The sequence below is a fragment of the Zonotrichia leucophrys genome, chromosome 2 (assembly GCF_028769735.1).
Source record: "Zonotrichia leucophrys gambelii isolate GWCS_2022_RI chromosome 2, RI_Zleu_2.0, whole genome shotgun sequence".
NCBI lineage: Eukaryota > Metazoa > Chordata > Aves > Passeriformes > Passerellidae > Zonotrichia > Zonotrichia leucophrys.
In genome coordinates, this window is record NC_088171.1 from 99980422 (window position 1) to 100000382 (window position 19961).

Sequence of the window (19961 nt, forward strand, 5' to 3'; positions counted from 1 at the left end):
CCAATCATTAAACAGGGAACAGGGCTGAAATCACTGCTCAAGAAGAAAAGTTGCAGCCTGAAATGAGCTAAAGCAGAAGTCATGAACCAAGCAGGGACTAAAGGCAAAGTTGCAACTGAGTATCAAAGCAGTGACAAAGATGTGGATGGCCATGTGGCCAGAGTCTAGGCCACAGCTTGACACAGGAGTGAAGCTGAAGTAGCAGCCCAAATAAGAGCTGTAATAGCCTCCAACTGGGGCCAGAACCAAAGCTGTCCTCTACCATCAAGCTGTTGGCAGAGCATCTGGCCAATATCAGGCCAGAGGTTAAGTCACAGCCCCATACCAATCCAGAACCACAACTGCAATCAGAGCCAAAGCAGGAGCAAAAGCAGGAGCCCAAGATGGAAATTAAGCCAAGTTTGTGGCCTGAGCCATAGCTTAAGCCAAAGTTGCAGACGAAGATGTGGCTGGAGACAACAAAGTCACAAGCCAAGACGGGGCCAGAGCCAAAGCCATGGCCCAAACAGTGGCCAAGTCACAGCAGCCTCCTGAGGAGGGGTCAGACCCAAAGCAGCCACCTGAACAATGGCCAGAGCCAAAGTTACAGCCAAAGATGGGGCTGACACAAAAATCTCAACCCAGTGTTAGGCCAGAGCTGCAGTAGCAGCCTGAGGCAGCCAGAGCTCAAACTGCTGCCACAGATGGGAGCAGATAAAGTCTCACTCCAGTATCTTTACAAAGCTGAGGTTAACAGCTCAATCTGGCACCAGTCACAGCCCAGGCAGGGACCAGAGCCAAAGTTGCTGCCCCATGTCAGGCTGGACCCAAAGTCATGAACTGAGAAGGGCAGAGCAGAGTCAAAGACCAAGCAGGGGCAGAGCAGACATGGGAGCCTGAGCTGGAGCTGGATTCAGAGCCCTGTATCAGGCTGGGGACAAACTCATGAACCAAGATGGGACCAGAATCAAAGATGTGGCTCAGGATGGGTCCTGGAGCTGCGACCATTGCCCAAGACAGGGCTGGAGACATGATAGAGGCCCAAGGTGGCTCCTGACCTCTACTCACAGCCTGAACAGAGGTCAGACCTGCAGTCACAGCCTGATGGGACCAGAGCCAAAACCACAGCCCAGCCAGGGGCCAGAGCTGAAGCCTGATACCAAGTTGGAGATGAAGATACAGGGTCGAGGAGCAGAGGATGGAGCCCAGCTCAAAGAGTGATGTACAGCCAGAGCCAAACCTATGACCAGCGTGGGGCTGGCGCTCACATACTGGCCTGAAACAGGCAGGAGAAAAAGTTGCAGACCAAGATGGAGCTAAGTGGAAACAGCAGCTCAATATAGGGCCAAAGCTGAATTTACATCCTGAGCAGGACCCAGAGCCTGACAGGGGAACAGATGAAGTCTCAGACCAAGAGGAGCTGAAATCTTGGCCTAAGCAATGGCTGGAGCTGAAGCAATAGTGAAAATGGGGCCAGTCAAAATAATGGCCAGAACAAAGACCAGAGCCAGTCACAGTTGAAATTAGTGCCCAAGCTGAAGGTGCAGCTGAAGGTGCAGCTGAGCCTTTTGAGCAGGGTTGGAGCCAAAGCTGTGACCCAGTAACAGGCCAGAGCGAAAATAGTGACTCAAGATGCTGCTGGAGCCAAAGTTGAAAAATATTCCTCTGATTGTGTCCCCTTCAGGGTGTCAGCTTAGGGCATTGCATCACATTCATCCTTGTTCATCACTTACCATCAGCAACAATAATAATTAGAGAATTGTAATTATTCCCTGGCAATTAGCTACCTATTTTTATGATCTTCTCAAGTAGAAAGAATACATCTTGATTTCAAAAGCCCGCAGGGTAACATGTAGTGTTAAGTTTGGGCTTGAGCTTGATGAATTGATTGGACAATCAGAGAGGAGGGAACACAGGGGAGGATATTCAGGCTTGTTTAGGAATAATGCCCAAACATGCTACAGTTCTTGAGTCAACTCCATTGCCAGTCAAGTATTGAATAGTCTGTGTCCTCCTCTCAAACTCATGCTGAATAAAAAATCTTATGTACTCTTGCAATCAGACTAAAGTCATAAAACTGATGTAATTTCCACCTGAAATGCTATGCTGAATCCATTAGAAATGCAGTTGAGATCCTACATTTAATATCAATCAGAACTGTACTGCTGGGAGGCTGGTAGTGGAACAGATCCAGCACTGGTAATTTCAATGGGCTGCCTTGGTGACCCAAAGCAGGCATGGAGAGACAGCACAGGCTCCTTGTGAACACTGCCTTGACCTGGCCTTTGTGCTTGCTGATGACCTTCCATCTGGGATCACAAAGCAGGTGGAGACAAAATCCAACTCCACCATGAGGTTCTAAATACACAAACTGCAAGTTTGCCTCACATCCTTTTCTTGTTATAGTTTCACATGGATTTGTTCATAGGCACAAAAAGAGTTGCCAGACCTTGTAAGGGTGTTGATATAGGAGAACATGAGAGATCTCATGAGCAGTGATGCTGTTCTTGCCCTTCAGCTGAACAGACTCTGCAGTAAGTGGTGCTGATCCCCTCCGCTGGCACTGTCAAGCACTTCCACCAGCACATTTACACCAGCTCTTTATCCAGCCCTGCCTGAGAGCCACCTTGGAGCAGCTTTCCCCCAAAAACAGGTGCCTGCACACAGCTGTGACCCCCAGCTACCTCCCAGATGTGGCAGCTGTGTTTCAATGCAGAAGGAGACCTTTGGATGAATTGTAGTGGAGAAAGGGAAATTTCTCAGCCTTGGCTAACTGATGACTAATGATGTGGTTAGCTAAATACCTGAATGAAGTTTTTATCCTGGATTAGGTTAGAAAAGCCATGAACATAAAGAGAACACAGTGTCATTTTATAGAAGTGACCTCAAAGTTCTGCCTGATGTCCTAACAGTGTATTTTCTATTGCTGGATTGCTGTGCACTAGCCCTCACACCTCTGCACAGCACAGACCCACGTACAGGCAATCTTCTTCAAAAATAGAAGTGCCAGTGCACAAGCAGCACTCAGGCTACAGCTGCAGTTTACTCTTGAGCACAGTTTCACTGCAGACAGGCACTTCACTTCTGTGCCCTGACAGGTGGGGATTTAAGTGCACCTGATGCCATTTCCCTGACAGAGCACAATTTTACAGCACAGTGCCTGATTGCCCTGGCATATGGCTGGAGATAGCATGCATATTATCTATAGGTATAAGATACAGCATGACTGTAGAAGGTGAGAGGGCCTGCATGCTGAGTACTTAATGCAGTTATCACTCAGCCACAGGGCTTTTCTTGTTTGCCAATGCACCTCTCGCTGAAAAGCTGTGACACCCAGTAGTGCACCTGTAACTTCCCAAAACAAACACAGTCAGTCACTATCAGCACCTTTGATCTGCAGAAGGAGCAGGGGGGTGAAAGAAACCAGACTGACTCTGCAGTCCCTCAGTCAAGCCTTACCTGTTAAGCTTCTCCTGACAGTACATTAGTTGAAGTTACCAGCTCATCAACTTTTCCCCCAAGAGATATAAAGTTTGTAGCATAAGCAAATTTTATAGCACTTAAAATCCTAACCTCCTTGTTAGGAAAGAACTAGCTCCTATCCTTTTTGCTGTTGCCATAAACCCTACTGAGCAGTTATACAAGCACACTTGTGCTTTTATATTTGACTTACACGTCTTCTTCACCAAGTAAAGCCAACCAGGACAAACTTGGCTCAGTTCATGAAATATTCACAGCACTGTAACACAATTACACGTGTTTGCATATACACAGGGACATGTAATAAGTGGGAATGTTCTCACTGCTTTCAGATGAAAACCACTTTTTCTCTTTTCTCCTAAGAATTTCTTGCTGCCCAGGGTTAAATGTAGGTCAAGCTGTCTGAGCCCATGTCTGTGGCACACAGAGCAGGATTAAACTGGAATTTTCCACTCAACTCAACTGTCAATCACTATAATGTCTGCAAATGTTAAATTAAGCTGGAATGATCTGGTGTTGGCACTGACGGGGGCTCAAGGGTGGCATTTTGGCCTCTGTGAAAAAGATGCCCTCTTTCTCTGAACAAGGGGTGGCTATGTCCTGGCTGCTTGCTCAAAGCCCTGCCAAACAGAAAATAGCTCTGCACAAGACAGTGGGATGTGTTGGAAGTGGGCAGAGAGAGGGACTGGGAATGGTGGCAGGGAAAGGTTATTCCCAGTATTGCCACAGGCTGTGCTGAGACCTGGCATGTACTTCTTCATATGTTTCCTCCTCTTTAAAATACTTTTGGCACCTTTCTGCTGCTGCTCTGCAACATACTTCAGAGTGGAAACCATTAAAGGATACAAAATATTTTGTCTGATTTACAGATTAGCCCCTTTTTAAGGAGGGTCAGCCTTCCAATGTCCCCCTCTAGCCACAGCAGAGCATCCACAGGCTTAGCATGTGGCAGGAATCCCTGGGATGGATCGTGCAGTCCTGCCAAAATAAACAATGTATTTAAGGCAATTTGGAACACCTAAGGCAAGCAGAAATTTGCAGTTAAATAGTAAAAACTGCAGCATACAGCTTCCCCCTTATGTTTTGGAACATTCTGGGAACAAGTAGGGTTACTGACTATACAGGACACTGAGAAACTCAGCTCATCAATTTTACCACATGTAAAGAATTCAGTGTTTCAGCTCTAATCCCCATTCTCAGGCTCTCAGGAGCAATCATTTGGCAGCCAGTCTGGAAAAAAAAATGTAGAAAACAAGCAGAAAAAAAAATCATGCAAGTTTTTAGTTTTCTTAATCAATGCTAGAGTTCTGCAAAAACAGCACAATGCAAACTGCACAAAAAGCAGGGCATCACCGCAGTAGAAGCGAGCTATTAGGAGAGGATTCAGCAGTAAGGGTTTTAAAATGTGCATTTTAATTAGAACTCACTTAAAGCACAACCGATCAAAACAGTGATAATGAGAGAAGCCTAATTAATTTTTGTCTAAGTAACGAAGTCTCATTACAGAGAGGTCTTTGGAAGAAAAGGGTTTGGGATGTTAAAACCAGGGTGTTTGAAATGAGACACAATACTGCTGGGAGCCTGGAAGCCAGACCTAGAGGTTTCACAGGACTGCAGCAGCCACTATATTAATCTTTCAGCAGAAAAAAAGTAACCCTACTGAGATGAGACATCCCATTTACAGTCGAGTTGCAACCACTGGCAGTGATATTAAAACACAATCAAACAGAATGGCATATTATAAACTAAATATAAATACAATTAAAACCAGATTAAGTAAAAGATCAAAGCAGGCTCAAAAAATGCAGTTTCCAGGGAGTTCAGGGTTCAGACAGCAGAGGAGGAGCAGAAGCTTGGAGATTTAGAGGACTTCTAAGGACTAAGGAACTAGCATTTTCTACATACTAAAGAAGAATTAAAGTGCTGTATGTGGAGGAGAGCAAGCTCCGGGTGGTTATAGGAAAAAAATATGATTACTTTTGACCCAAAACGAAGTACTGTAACATTTAAAGAACTAAGTCTTTGAAAAGAACAGCAGCAAGGGGAACGCCCCCTGGTTCCTCTCTGAGTGGAATGTAGAGGCAGCTCCACAGCAGGCTGCCTGAAGTGGGATGGACCATGGCTCCCACAGCAAACCCCTTCCTGGAAAAGACCTGCAAGAAAGCCCCAGGTTTGAAGCATCAAACTCAGCATCACATCGCAGCAACACAGACACCCAGCAAACACAGGTATAAAACATAAACCATGAAAACTATGTTATTAATAATAATGCTAAATAAACCATCACTTCATACACAGAATGTACAGAAACTATCTGTTCTTTCCCAGTTTTGTTAAGCTTTAGTATGGCAAAGTGGGAAGTGCCAGCCAGGGATAATTTGATCTCCCTTGCAAAGATCTGTATTGCCAAAGACAGATCTTTGCAAAGGATCCTTTCATCTGGTTTCTTACTGAGAGCATCATCCCTCTCTCCACCTCATTACTGGACCACAACTGCTCTTTTTTTAAGCACTGGCCAAAGCATGTCCCAGCTTTCTTAAACCAGGTTGTGAATCTCCCTCCCACAAGCCATATTTTGCACCTTCATTTTTTAAAGAAGTTTTGCAGCTCAGTGCTTTGGGGCATTGCTTATCCCCCCTCCCTGCTGGTCAGTCAGCACTGCTGTGCCAGAGGCCGGCACCACCAGCAGGGCTTGAAATGAGATCGAGGTGGGGTTGTTGTCTTAAAGGAATTGAAAGCACAAACTGGCTTAGATTAAGTGCCTAGACTGACCTCCAGTGTGTGACAGGCTGTCTCCCTGTTCCTGCTCCAGCCCATCCTATGGCACAGGCAGGGCAGAACCGTCCCAGCATTAATCACCAGAGTGGGAGGGTCAGAAGACTGATCTTAAACCCTCATCAGACACAGCAAGGGAAAGAGACAAGTACTTATTTTTACCAAAGCCACTCTAGTGTTCCATGCTTTTTTGTTTTTTTCACTTCAAAGGGAAAATAAATCCAACAGGAGACAAATGGATTTAATAATTTTTAATAATTTTGTGCCATGGTTTAACCACAGCATATTAAGAACAAGCATAAAATCTGTATTTAAAACTAACAACAGCACTTAGAGCAACATCTTCCTTTAAAAGTATTGCAATAAACAGACCTTAGGTCTAAAAACTAGGACATCACCATTTGCTCAATTAAAAGAGTCAGATACACAACAGTTGAAATCTTTTTTCTGTATATAACTGGGAGTTACGGTGGAAAATAAGCAACAAATTATTGTGTTAAACACAAAATAAAATTAAAAAAAATAAAAAGTAAAGCAAGCCAGGTTTGTCATAGCATCACATGAACAGCTATTGAGAAATTCCAATACAGTTGTAAAAAGACTTACTGTTCTTAATAGCTTTGTTTTACAACAATAAATTTTAAAAGAAAGATTAAATATTGTTGATAGTGCTGTACATATTTCAGAATAGCCTGAAAGAAAATGGACAAAAATAATAGATGTGTTGAAAATGTGATCTTGAAAGCCACAATGTTGGAGATACAAAAAAAAAAAATTAAAATCCATACAGCAATAAAGCATTTTACACAGTAAATTAACTAGCAAAAAACAACAAATAAAGGGTAACGCTCTAAAAACAGGCATTTGATGGTTAATTTTGAGTGTAACAGCCTGACCGATGTACATACCATCATGAAATGCTCTGAGCACAGCAGCATTGGGCAGTTGAGAGTTATACAAAGATAAAACCCCTATCAACGCTTGTGTAGTCTTTACATTATGAGTAGAAAAGCTTTGTTAAGGAATACTAAAGTGATTTTTTAAAAATTATTATTATTATTGTTTTTGCTGTCCAGGTCTATGATGCCTGCGGCTCTCGTAACTTCTGCTCACAGTCCTTTGGAAATCTTGGCTGCCTGCTGTGCTTTGTGGTAAATGGAAAAGCATGAACACAGCTGTGAATACACTTAATAGACAGACAGTCTGCTCTTTCCACTGCAGCTTCAAAGCAAATTAGTGCCTCTAAAAGAAGACATGCTCGTGTTTGGTCCACTCAATATGCATGTTTTGTTATGATAAATCCTACTCTAGACTCCTCCAGCAGGAGGTTTACTCTGTACAGTCTTCCTAGTGAAGGCCCGGGGTTTTTTGTTTGCTTCTCTTCCTTCATGCACAGAAGTGGTTCTGCAGTGCAAACAGAAACGTGAGGATGGCCAGGCAAGGCACACTTCCAAAACAATTACTCCACGCCCTGACAAACAATAAATGAATTAACAAGTGACAATCAGGAAATATGTGTATTTACCTATGGTACATGCTTACTGACAGAACAGCTCAATAAACAGAAGGATGTGATGATACAAGCTACCTATGAGGGCATGATGATGCAAAACTGGCCATAAGAAACTTAACACACTTCTTTAAAACAAAAAAAAAAGCCAAAACAACCATGGTCAACATTCAGATACAGGACTCCTGTGAGGGCTTTTCAAGAGATATTTACAGACAAAGGTGTAGATGCTCCAGGTGGACAGAGAAGCAGTGAAGGAGTGTGCCCCAGGCACCACCCTCCAGCGCCACGGACGGGTTGAAAGCCCACTCAAACCAGAGGAAGCCCCACCACTGACTTCACTGGCCCCGGGTAAGGCCCCCTGAGTTTCAGCACAGCACTCTGCTAATCGTCTGAAAAACCAAACCAAAAGGCCATCTCAAACATCACCCAACACCTTGCTACCTTACATCTGTGGTTAAAGCCTGGCAAGTATAAAAAAGCTACATACAGACAGGAGTGTCTATCAAAGAGTAGTTGGCATCCATCTGTGAGAGGACGAGTCTGTCTCGGACCAATAAACTTTTATATTACCTACTGTCCTGGGATAGTCAGAACTAACAGGTTAGAAAAGTAAATACAGCATCTGCAAGTCCCTACACTAGAACTTCATGGTGAGTTTTCCTGAGGTATTTGCTTTACCGGAGAGCGTGCGGAGCACAGGAATGGAGCGCCAAACACAGGGAGACGCCAGGGGAGAACTAACTACCAAGGGAGCCCGGCAGGAAGCTGAAGTGTAACATTACTGCCCACACCACTTCCCCCATTGGGTTTGAACAGGTCTAAGCATTTCTCTGTCACCTTAAATATGAACCTGGGTGAGCAATTGCTGTCAGAAGCCAACACAGCAGCAGAGCTGCCAACTCAAAGCTCCCACTCAAACCCTGCATTCACTACCAGCTGGGGCCACTCTTGTCCACCCTGCAAGAGCACAGGTCACCAGGGAGCCCATCCACATCCCAAGGACACCAGGGTCACCAGGGAGTCCATCCACACCCCAAGCCCAAGGACAGTCTGTAGTGGCAGCATGGTGCACCAGCAGTGGGCACAGAGGGTTGGCTGCTGTCACAGAACTCTCATTGGCCTGGTTTTGATTTTGCAGGGATGCTTTGGGTCAGTTCCCTCTTGTCTGAGCTTCATTTCAAATCTAGGATGTGATTAAAAAGGTTTGAAAAGTTTTAGCCCATTTCTAAGTTAAAAAAAAAAGGTAATCAAGGATAGTAATAAATAATGTATCTGCTGGAGAAGTAGTAACTAATACTGGTCCAACTCAGCAATAGCAAGGCAACAACCAATACGAGAAGCATTTAGTTGCAAGGTTAAAGCTGTGGAGGTTTTGTTTGTTTTGTGGTTTTTTCCTTTTTTTTTAAAGTGACACATTAAGAAAAAAGAAGAAATCTTCACAGCAAAGATGCATCAAATGACTAATTGCTATACACAGGCTTGTCAAAAAGGATTTGTTTAACCTTTTTCCCTTATGATATTATATTGATATTTAATAGGAAAATAAAATACATAGACTTTTTGTCATTTGTATGCATTCATTTGCAAACTTTCTTACAAAAAAAGGACCACGCACAGATTGGCATTCAGAAAGTCTATGCCATTTTTTTTGTGTTAAAATTGGTATCATCTGTACACTATCTTACAGTATTAACAACATCTATTTGTTTTCATATGTTTGTTTGCTTGTTCTACCCATTGGGTAGGATATGTGCATAATATATTCAAGTTATACACAGCACCATACAAAGAAAAAAAAAAAACAAACTAGATAAAAAGACAGACAACTGAAAAAGCACCATTTTAAGTGAGGCACAACAAAGGTGGGAGTGTAAGGCCAGATGCAAAGCCCCCTGAAGTTGGCAAGAGTCTTCCTACCAACTTCAGCAGGCTTTGGATCAGGCCCTCTTGAGTGCAAGGGGATTCCTATCAGCTCAGACCTGAACATGAGGCACCTTAGTTGCTTACAAACTACTGACATGCAAACCTCCTCAAAATTATACCTAATAAGGATGTCTTTAATTGATTAGTAAACCTACCACAGCAGACAGACAAGCACAAACCAAGGAGAGAAAGGAAGAAGAAAAGAGACAGCTTTGCAACCCACGAGATCCTACACACACTGTGTTGCTTCAGGAAGCTCACACACCAAACCACTTAAAACAGCAGCAGCAATATAGCAAAGAAAAAGCATCATCTCTGGCAGTAAATCACACTTCTGTCAGAGGGAAGGGGAAGCATATCCACGTTACAGTTTTGTTTTTCTATCATTAATCAACATAAAAAGGTAAGCTCCTTTATAGCAAGAAAGCAACACCAGCAATACCCGAGTTGCTTGTGTTCAGCCTAAAAACAGAAGAGACACCAGCAAGGCAGAAGTAGCCAGGAGAGTTTGTGACACAAAATGGTCCTTGATCTTCCCTTTCAAAAGCAGGAGAATTGTACTGGGTGGTTACCAAAACAGCATTAGCATCCCTGAAATACATTTAATGCCAATGACAATTTCAAGAAAACATCAGTAGGCCCTTCCACTCGTGTCTGTGGTACTAAAGAGTGCAGCAAAGCACTTCATCCAAACACCTACACTTCAGTTTGCTGGGAAGAGGCAATGCAGGTCTCAGGCTCATTTTGGAGGATGGACTTAGTGGTGCAGCTTCTGTTTATTCCCCAGAGCTGTACCAAGAAAACTACTCTTTTTTTTTTGCTGGTGCAAGTGTGCCCAACGGGGCTTTTGCCAGCCCAAAAATGCAATCAGAGGTGGCTCAAAAGGTAATTTACATCTCTGGATAGGCTGGCAAACAATATATTAACTAAAAAAAAAATCCTGCCAACATTTTCAGTCAGCATACTCTCAAAACCTAAAGCTGAATTTCCTAACGAAACATACAGACCAGTTTTTGGATGGGAAACCTCTCTTTAAGTTCAACACATCCTCACAAGGGACTATCCCATGTTTTAAAAGGCCTCAGACAACTCAATAAAGCTGCCTCTTTCCAGGGACTGAAATGATTGACACATCTGGGGCTAGTGTAGGAGAAAAGCTGTAATTGTACTGGTGGGCAAGCAGGCAACACAGTGCAGAGAAAGACCAGATATGTGTAATTAAATTATGTGCAACAGCCTTTATCTAAAAAGCAAGGATGCAATCAAAAGCCAGACTTCATCTGAACCCACTGCACAGAAGGATCATTTGGTTCTCACCATCAGCTAGGTCTGAAAAACATGCTTATGAGATTTAGGGTACACAAGTGTTACTTTCTTCCTGTACATCAATACAGGAGATCTGCATTGGGGTTATCCCAAAGCACAAAGATTTTTCAAAGCTCACCCAAAAGGAGAGAGAGCTGTTGGATGGAAGATGCACAAGCACACCAGGTGACAGGCAAGAACTGGTGCAGCAAGAAAGCCCCCTACTGATAAAAACATAGGTCATGACATTTACAGGACTGAAAAGCAAATACTCCTCAGGCTTCCTGCTGTTTGACAAATGACCTGCCATTGTCACTGAGAGCTCAATACCGAGCCATTCAGCACTTCTGGAAGGTGATCATGGAATAGAAACTAGCACAGACAGAATCAAGGGGACAAGTCTGCAAGCAGGTCTGTATGTGCATGGACATGACTTAACTGTAATGACCAGAGAGAACCTGTGAATAACCCTGAATACTTTCAAATGTGCCAGCAAGCCTATTGTTTATCCTTGGAGGGGGGGCAAAAAAAAACATCGATGTGTATCTATTTTTTACCAACTTGCTATTTTGTTTTTCTTCGCCTACAAAATCAGGTTACCTTAGCTACCGTGAGCGCTCAGGGATAGAGTCAGAGAAAGGTCAGCAATCAATCCTCTCCAAAGCATCCAAACATTCCTTACAGATTACAGTGTCAGCTGTAAGGCCCAGCATCTCACTGCCTGGCAGGGTTAGAAATGACCACCTCAGACAGCACTGTTCCACACAGCCTCCACTCAGGGCTCTTCAGCAGGACAAGGATTTCTTCTCCATTGCAAAGAAGTGCACTCCTTAATAAACAATGCAATTCTGCTCCTTACCCTTCCCTGCACCTCATTCACAGAAAAAAACCCAAGAACTCTCAATGACACTTTTTAAAAAAAATATATCTGCACCAAGAAAATTCTGGGATTTGGCATAACAAGCACCTTCCAGCTGGGACAAACTGGTATAAGCAGTGGGCAAGCAGTAATAAAAGGCCAAATTGAAGCACAGCAGATTCCATGAGTGCAGGAACACAATCATCTTCCTCACTGGCCATCAGGAACTTGTACATGGGGCATATGCTGGAGTTATCATACTCCCAGGGGAAATTCATGCTGTAATAAAGTCCCATCAGCCCAAGACTGGCCTACATGCAGAGTCCATCAGTGACAAGATCAGGAGTAGCGTAATTAGATCCTCCCTGATGAAAAAATCCTATTATACAAATTCCTGTGAATTCTGGATGTGCCACACATGCCAGGAAAGGGATCTGAACACTGCATTGTTGGTTGGATACCCCTCTTCCTGTCCCTCACTCACACCTTTTAAGCAGCATCCCACTCAGTCTGCTTATCCAGCACTGAGGCAGGCCCAAACACAATTGTTCTAAACACAGGTACAGAATTAGAGCTAAGTGCCAAGTGCTGCATTGGTAAACTGGGAGAGAAACAGGTTTTTTCCTTTGCTAAACCCCCTGCCTTTTCTAGCCCTCAAAGATCATACAAAAACACCAAAGATGGGGCATATTCAGCATCAAGAAGAGAGTCATGCCAAGACATGTAAGGGAAAAATTAGTCTTTGCAGTAGGACAGAGGTCACAAAACTTTATTTCATAAAGGTGCATTTAAAAGAAAAAATCTTTCAACCTGAAAATTTCTAAAGTAGGAACATCGCTATTCTGAATTTTGGGAAAACGAGTTACTGGGCAAAGTCAGAAGATGCAACCAGAATTCAGGCAAATATGATCTATCACATAGAAAACACCACACACATATTGTGTAGGTTTTGTGGTATGAGACATATAAAATCTACACAATTAATGCTACAGTGTTTGCAGGACAGTTTCATTGAGTGGCCCTGGGATACAGTCTATCAATTCTGGATATTTTCAAAGCTGGTCTTCCATAAGTGCTTCATAGAATTACTTATCTTCAGAGCTCACCAATCTGTTCTGTTATCAAGAGCAGATTTTCTACCAAGTCAATGGAAGAAAAAATAGAAAGTGTTTCAATGTTACACTGTTGACTGCCATTCCATTGGAGAGCACTAATATCCATCAGAAAACAGCCTATTTACTGCTAAGAGAGGCCCCAAAACAGAAGATTACAAGCTCACCTATAGCAAGTGAACTAATCACCACACTCCCAGAGCTCAGTCACCACATTACATGTGGGAAAGCAGAGCAGACATTAAGCCATTAGAGCGTCCAAAGGAGGGCCATGAGGATGATGAAGGCTCCCGAGGGGAAGCCATGAGGAGTGGCTGAGGTTGCTTTCTTTGTCCAGCCCAGAGGAGTCTGAGGGGAGCCCTCAGTGCAGTTACAACTTCCTCATGGGGAAAAGAGGAGCAGGCACTGATCTCTTCACCCTGTTGACCGGTGACAGCATCCAAGGAAATGGCAGGAAGCTGTGCCAGGGGCAGCTGAGGTTGGGTATTAGGAAAAGATTCTTGCCCCAGAGGGTGGCTGGGCACTGGAACAGGCTCCCCCACAGCACCAGCCTGACAGAGTTCAGTTTGGACAGTGCTCTCAGGCACATGGTGTGACTCCTGGGGATGGGGCTGTGCAGGGCCAGGAGCCAGATTCAATGATCCCGATGGGTCTCTTCCAGCTCAGCTTGTTCTATGATTCTAGGATGATTCGAGGATTCTGGGATGAGAAGACAAAGATGCAAGAGGAGATGCAACTATTAGGTGAGCAAAGTTATTTTTAAACAAATATTTTCGAAAGAACTGGAAAAGGCTGCATTTTCCAGGCAGAAAAATTTTTCATCCAAGAAAACTTAAGAGACAGCATAGTGGACAATGTTAATGGGAAGTGCATAAATCCGCTGGCATGCAGAGATGGTAAAAGATGGCAAAGGGCTGTTTTTAAAGAAAGAACATTCCCAAGAGGCAACTTTGAAGGCAACTTCAAGGCTCACTTTGCTGAGATCACACATGGGGAAAGTTGGTCTCCAACCAGCCCAAGCCCAGGGCCAGTCCAGGTGTGCTCTGCCCTGACAACTGAGTTCCAGCTGTTCTCACCTCAAAGCTTCTCCAAACAATCCTCACTTAGGCAACAGCACAGTACCTGTGTAGGCACACATATACTCTGGCTTAAAGGCTTGCTCCTCAAGTGACAAAAGTCACTGAAGACCAAAACCAACATTTGCTGGCTTTGTCCTCTGGTTGGGTTTTGTCTGTTTGTTGTTTTTAACTAAGAACTATGTTTCTAGGTTCTTTGCAAAAATCTAATTTCACAGCTTTTATTCCCAGGAACCAGACAGTGATGAGAGCCCCAGCTGACTGAAAGCCACCTAATCATCTTCTAAACACCTGTCCTGCGGGTCTGAGAGGAAAAAAAATAAGTGAACCCCACCATGCAATCTCTATCTCTCCCTTCAATTAATACATACAATAAAAGGCAGCCTTACTCTGCATTACCAGCATGACTCAGACCAAAATAACAATTAGAGACAAATGGGGCTGTGCATTCAGACTAACAGTTATACAAATGTTTTCTAAACTAGAATAAAATCAAATTAACTTATGAAGAAAACAAATCTACACTGAGGCCCAAAAGACAACACGCACGCAGACACACAGACAGTTTTGGCATTAAAACTCTGCATAGATCAAAGATGCACTTCAGTTATCAGAGTCCATGTACAGAAGTCCTGCAGAAATCCAGCTTCCAGCCATGGGACCAGGGCATTGGTGCCCTTGGGGCACTCAGCAGCTGCTGCCCACAACCAAGCACAAGGCTCAGGAAAACAGAAAAAAGTGAAAGACCTTAACGTGAAGAGGTCTATGACACACTCATACACCTATATATATTAGAAACTATTCAAGCTAAGATTCTAAAGATTCTTACTTTTAAGTCCATTTCCAAAATGCATTTTAAGTGCAATTTGTGCTTTTTCATGTGCTTGTGATGCCACTATCACCTTCTGTCAACTGTGTTCCGGCACCGCGCGTGTTTCCACATGGGAACAGCCAGTGGAGAAACACCCCAGATGCCATGATACAGGCAGGGAACACTTCCCAACTACTCTCCAGGCCAGGTTAGCAAAAATCAGGGCTTACAGACACTTGGTGAACACATGAATCACCTTTAGCCATGAGCACAGTCCTGCTGTTGTCACGCAGACATCGTGCACCCAGAAGGGTTTCTGCAGCAGGGCCCAGAGCAAAATGGTTTGCAGGGAGAATTCCTGGTGCACCACCAACCCTGCCAGGAGCCAGCACCAGTGCCACGAGTGCCCTTGGTACTGCTGCAAAAACACCACGGGGGGGGGTTAGCCACAAGGGCTCCCTTCACTTCGACAGGACAGACCTCCAGGACTGAACTTCAGCATCTGAAAGGATGAAATGGAGAGCGAAAACCACGACAGCCTCACGTACTTGAACAGCAGAGCAGGGGAAAATAATCCCACCCTGCATTTTCAAACCATTTATTGCATAATGTCATGATATGCGACTAAATACATTTCAGGCTACAGTGAGGACAGAAATCTCTAGCACGGTAAGTACTGGTGATACTGCATTATGACAAGGAAAAGAATGGCAGCACTTAGAATCAATACAAATCAATGCATCTGGAAATTGTAGTTTTGCCATTTATGAAAGAAATAGTCTACACTGCAAAATAGATAAACCTTAAGTGATGGAAAATGCTGGGATTTCATATTTGCCTTCTTCCATCCAAAAGTCTCCAAGACACTTCACCGATACATTGTTATTTGAATGCAAATTATTGCAAAGACAAGTGTCCCTGTATTTTTTGAATTGTAAAAGTCAAGAGATGTTAGCCTAAGTCCTGTCCCCATCTTTTAGCAAACCCAGGGGGAGGGGGCAAACTCCTCCAGATTACTTCTAGGGCTCTATCATTATTCCACAGGTGAAACAACAACATATAGAAGAACTTCACATAAAACAGTTCCCTCATATATACTTTTTTTTAAAACAGTAAGATAGTGCAACTTTTTAAAACACATTTATCACAACACAAATTAATTCCTCGCATTCATCTAAGTTCTCAACTTTATACCTTGGCACACAGAACAGGAATTTTGTTTCATATTAAAAAAAAATTCACATCCTGGGAGAAAAAAAAAAGCAAACTGGCCAATTCTTCCCCCATTTATCTAGCAAAACCACCTTTTTCCTTCTGCCATTCAGTGAGTATAAAACAGGCTGTACAAGCCTCATTTCTGTGCTAAGTTAACTTTTAGAATTAAATACTTGAAATAGTTTATTAAAAAAAAATAATATATCCCCCCCCTTTCCCCTGAAACACTGCTCATAGACAAACCGAATGGAAGTTTGTATTTCTTTCAATCTGCTTTGCATGCAATTCCCCTGAAAGGAATCAGAAACAGAGAACTGGTTTGCACGTTTGGTTTTACTCAGTTGTACCACGTAACAACACTGTGCACCGGAGCACGGGGCTCTTCCTCCGCCGCCCCGCTGGGCTCTCCCGTCTTCAGTCCAAACGCACCTGGGCAGGTGACCTAGACCAGGTTCCCTGGCTTCCGGTCCTGGCCTTTGCTGGGGACTATTGTGCTCTCTGAATTGTTTTGCTGAAACTGAAGTCTGCTCCCCCTCTGCGAGGAAGGAGGCATGTTGCTGTGCTGGTGATGGAAAAAAGAGGAGCCGGGGTAATGGCCCATGACCTCGCTGTACGTCGGGGGCGGTCCTTCCATCCTTCCATTACTGCTATAGTTGGTTGCACTTATGCCCGAGTTGCTGCTGGGTGGGCAGGGACCCCCATTGTACATGGAGATGTCTATCAAGTCGCTATCAAAAATGGTTCGGTTGGGCGGCGCCCTGACGGATTCCCGGTTGAGCTCCATCTGCTGCTCGGGGTCCCGGAGCTGCAGCGTGCACGGGCCCTGGTACGGCGGCGGCTCTTCGCCGTCCGAGAGGGAGATGGTGGGAGGAAGGTCAATCTCATGCTGCATGTAAGGGTAGGTGGGCTGGAAGCGACTGAAACGGTCCCGCTGCATAAAGGATGGGGTGGTGAACCTGTCCCTGGACCTCGGGGCGTACATGATCTGAAACAGGAAGAGATACGCGTGACTCCACCTCTGCGCCAAGCGCCGCGGCTGCTCCAGTGCTCACCCCAAACTGATAAAACACAGAACGCTTCTTCCTGCCACCTGTCTTAGAGGTTAAACCCAGCAGATACCATGCACACAGATACCTGCAGGTGAAGAGGCAGGAGGTGCAGGAAGGATCCAGCACACTCAAGAACAGCTGCACAAAGGAAGCACAAGACCCCACACAGCTCCTTCTGAAACTAAAACATTCCAAGCAAAAATAAAATTATTCTGTTTCTGAAATCAGGAAATTAATTCTCTCTAGTCTGAGTAATTGACTAGCTCTACAACAATGTCCCAGTACTGAATTTCAGCTGCAGTCTGAGCTTCCCCCTCCTACTCAAGAGTTAATGCATCCCCAAAGAATTCACATGGTCATTTCAGTACAATCTGTAAAGGCTCAGTGTATCTCACGCTTTCACCATCAGAGTGTATCAGGTGTCCTCCTCCCCCTCAGTTCTCAGCCAGAACTCAGCCTCTGGGGAGAACCTAGAGGCTTTACATAAGGAAGCATTCAAGATACTCTGAGTGGTGCTGCTCCTCACTTGGTCTATCCCAGACCTGGACAGACACAGCAGCTTCTCAGATCTAGAGCTATCAAAATGCTCTTCTCGTTTTTGGATCCCTGCAGGGTCTTCAACCCCTGACCTCCACAGATGCAGGGCCAACCACCAGGAAGTTCTGCTGCTTGTCACAGGACAGCTGGACCACTCAGAGCAATACACCCACAAATTATTACATAGACAAGGAATCTGTGCTAGCTGGAAGAAGGGAGACACTGGTGATAGGTTATGTGCCGTAAACCCAAGAAAAGTTCAGAGACAAGAGGAACTGGTCTCCCAGCTTCCAATGAATACTCAAATTACTGAGCCACTGTGGGAAACAGACACACCTCCATCACTTATTTGTGGATGCCTACTATGACACAGGGAGTTGCTGATGGAGATGAGGTGTCAGGTAGGCAGAACTTCATTCTTTTACGAAAAGGTCTCAGGAATTTATGAAATGCATGTCAAGGCGGGCTTAGATGACAGTGTGAACTACACTGAAAAAGCTTCCTTTACAAAAAACAGATGTATGTTTTTGAAAGGAACCAAATACACATTACAGGAAAAAAATGAAAGCACTCGGTGAAGATAGTCAGAAATCTGTCAGTACCTCTGAAGCACCCTGGCGTGAAACCGAGCTTTCTGAAGGCCACAAGCACCCCTCCTGAAATGTGGAAGAAAACAACAAAAAAGAAAAATTAATAGATCACATCACCATTCTGCCTCATTATCACAGCTCTTACCAGCAGTCATCTTCTAAGGACTGGCTGTCTCCAGGAGCTAAACAAGCAACATCCCACCGCTTTCTTTCCAAATCATGAGCAAAGAGCAGCTCTGCTCCCAGGCAAGTCAAGCCTGGTCCATTTTGCAAGTGCCAAGATGTCATCCCACTGCACCCAGCCCCAGAGGCCATAAGGATGCAGCAAGCTGGTGGTGTCTGAGAGAGTGTGGCAATGCATGGAGATGACAGGAGACACCTCAGCACCTGTGTGCTGAGCAGGTACCTGTCACCTCCCAAACCAGCAAGGGTGGCAGGTCTGACAAAGGTCTGCCAGCCAGGATCCCAATTACACAGCACAGGCACAACAGTTCACAGCAAAACCTGGCGTCTGTAATCTCAGGGAAGTGACAGACACACTAAACCCAGGGATAATCTGGTCAGAACTGCCAGTTGCCCAATTCCCACCACAAACAGTAGTTAAAGCAGCTGAGGTTTCAGCCACTTTTTCAAACACTTCTCCAACCATCTTCTCAGGTTTTTTTCTCTCTCAAGCCTTGAAATGCTGTTCTGACACCGTACCAGCACTCAGGGCAGAATAAAGGGGTGACGAACAGTACATGAATAAGGAAAAATAGCTTAAGGTGTATCATTATTTTTCTTCTCAATTAATTGTTTGGAGTAGCAGTAACTCCCACAGTGAATTTATTTTATTGAAAAATTTTGAAGCTGAAAAGGACATACCAGAGCAGCTATAAAGCTCAGAACTTCAATTTTGGTGCACAAAGAGAAAACAAAAATATTTACAGCTGTGACTATTTTCTTGATGTTAATTCAAGTTTTACATACATAAGAAATTTCAGGAACTGGAAAGAAAATGCATACTGTCCCCAAAAGCATTACCATGTATAGACTGCTTCCAAATCTTACTGTACTGCTTCTTCTCACCATAGCATCTTTCAACATATTTCAGAAGTAAAAATAGACCCAACTAGATGTTCATCATGACACTCAGAGACCAAATGCCGTCTGTGATCTTGTCAGGAGAGTCCACTGCAGAGAAAAGCTGCTCTTAGAGGACTCTCCCACAGGATTCAGCTGCTAAGGGAAATGCTCTGAATAGCAAAGCTGGTACACTTCTCTTCTAGCTTTAGAGAGCAAAGATAGAGAGAGGCTGACAATTGCAATTATTTACATCTTCCCCAAGTATTCCCCTTTGCAAAGCCCTGAAAGGTAAATCTTATGCAGAGTCACTTATTTCAGTGCCTAGATGTGGTTCTGTCAGTTAAGGAATTGTAACTGTGGAACTAGACACATACATGTATATACACACACTTGTGCACACATTCGTTTCCATTCCTTCATTTTGAAATATCTGAGGGTATGTTTGCACAATTAAAGGCAATCAGGTTATCAGCAGTTGACCCAACGGGCTCCAAACCCACTGCAACTGTTTGTAAAACACATTAGTCAAAGCTAAAGTTCTCAATTAACTGCTCCTGAGTTACAGGCTCAGAAGAGAAGAAAAAAGGCAAAACCAACAAGCCACTCAGAAAGAAATAAAATCTACCTACACCAATCATATTACTTCAACTCCCTTATGAAAAGGAGCTGCTG

At 44.1% G+C, this 19961-nt stretch overlaps 1 protein-coding gene across 9 annotated transcripts in view; it reads right to left on the reverse strand.

The window, feature by feature from the left end:
- Positions 1-6470: 6470 nt before the first annotated feature.
- LDLRAD4 (low density lipoprotein receptor class A domain containing 4) overlaps positions 6471-19961 on the reverse strand; it is a 298763-nt gene continuing 285272 nt past the window's right edge. For 7 of the 9 annotated variants that reach the window (XM_064705794.1, XM_064705793.1, XM_064705797.1 and 4 more), the window contains 2 exons: positions 18237-18290; positions 6471-17033 (listed from right to left, as the gene is read on the reverse strand). In XM_064705794.1, the coding sequence (XP_064561864.1) occupies positions 16491-17033; positions 18237-18290 (597 nt within the window). In that variant the 3' untranslated portion in view covers positions 6471-16490. The remainder of the gene's footprint in view (positions 17034-18236; positions 18291-19961) is intronic. The other 2 variants (XM_064705799.1, XM_064705802.1) reach the window with 1 other exon arrangement.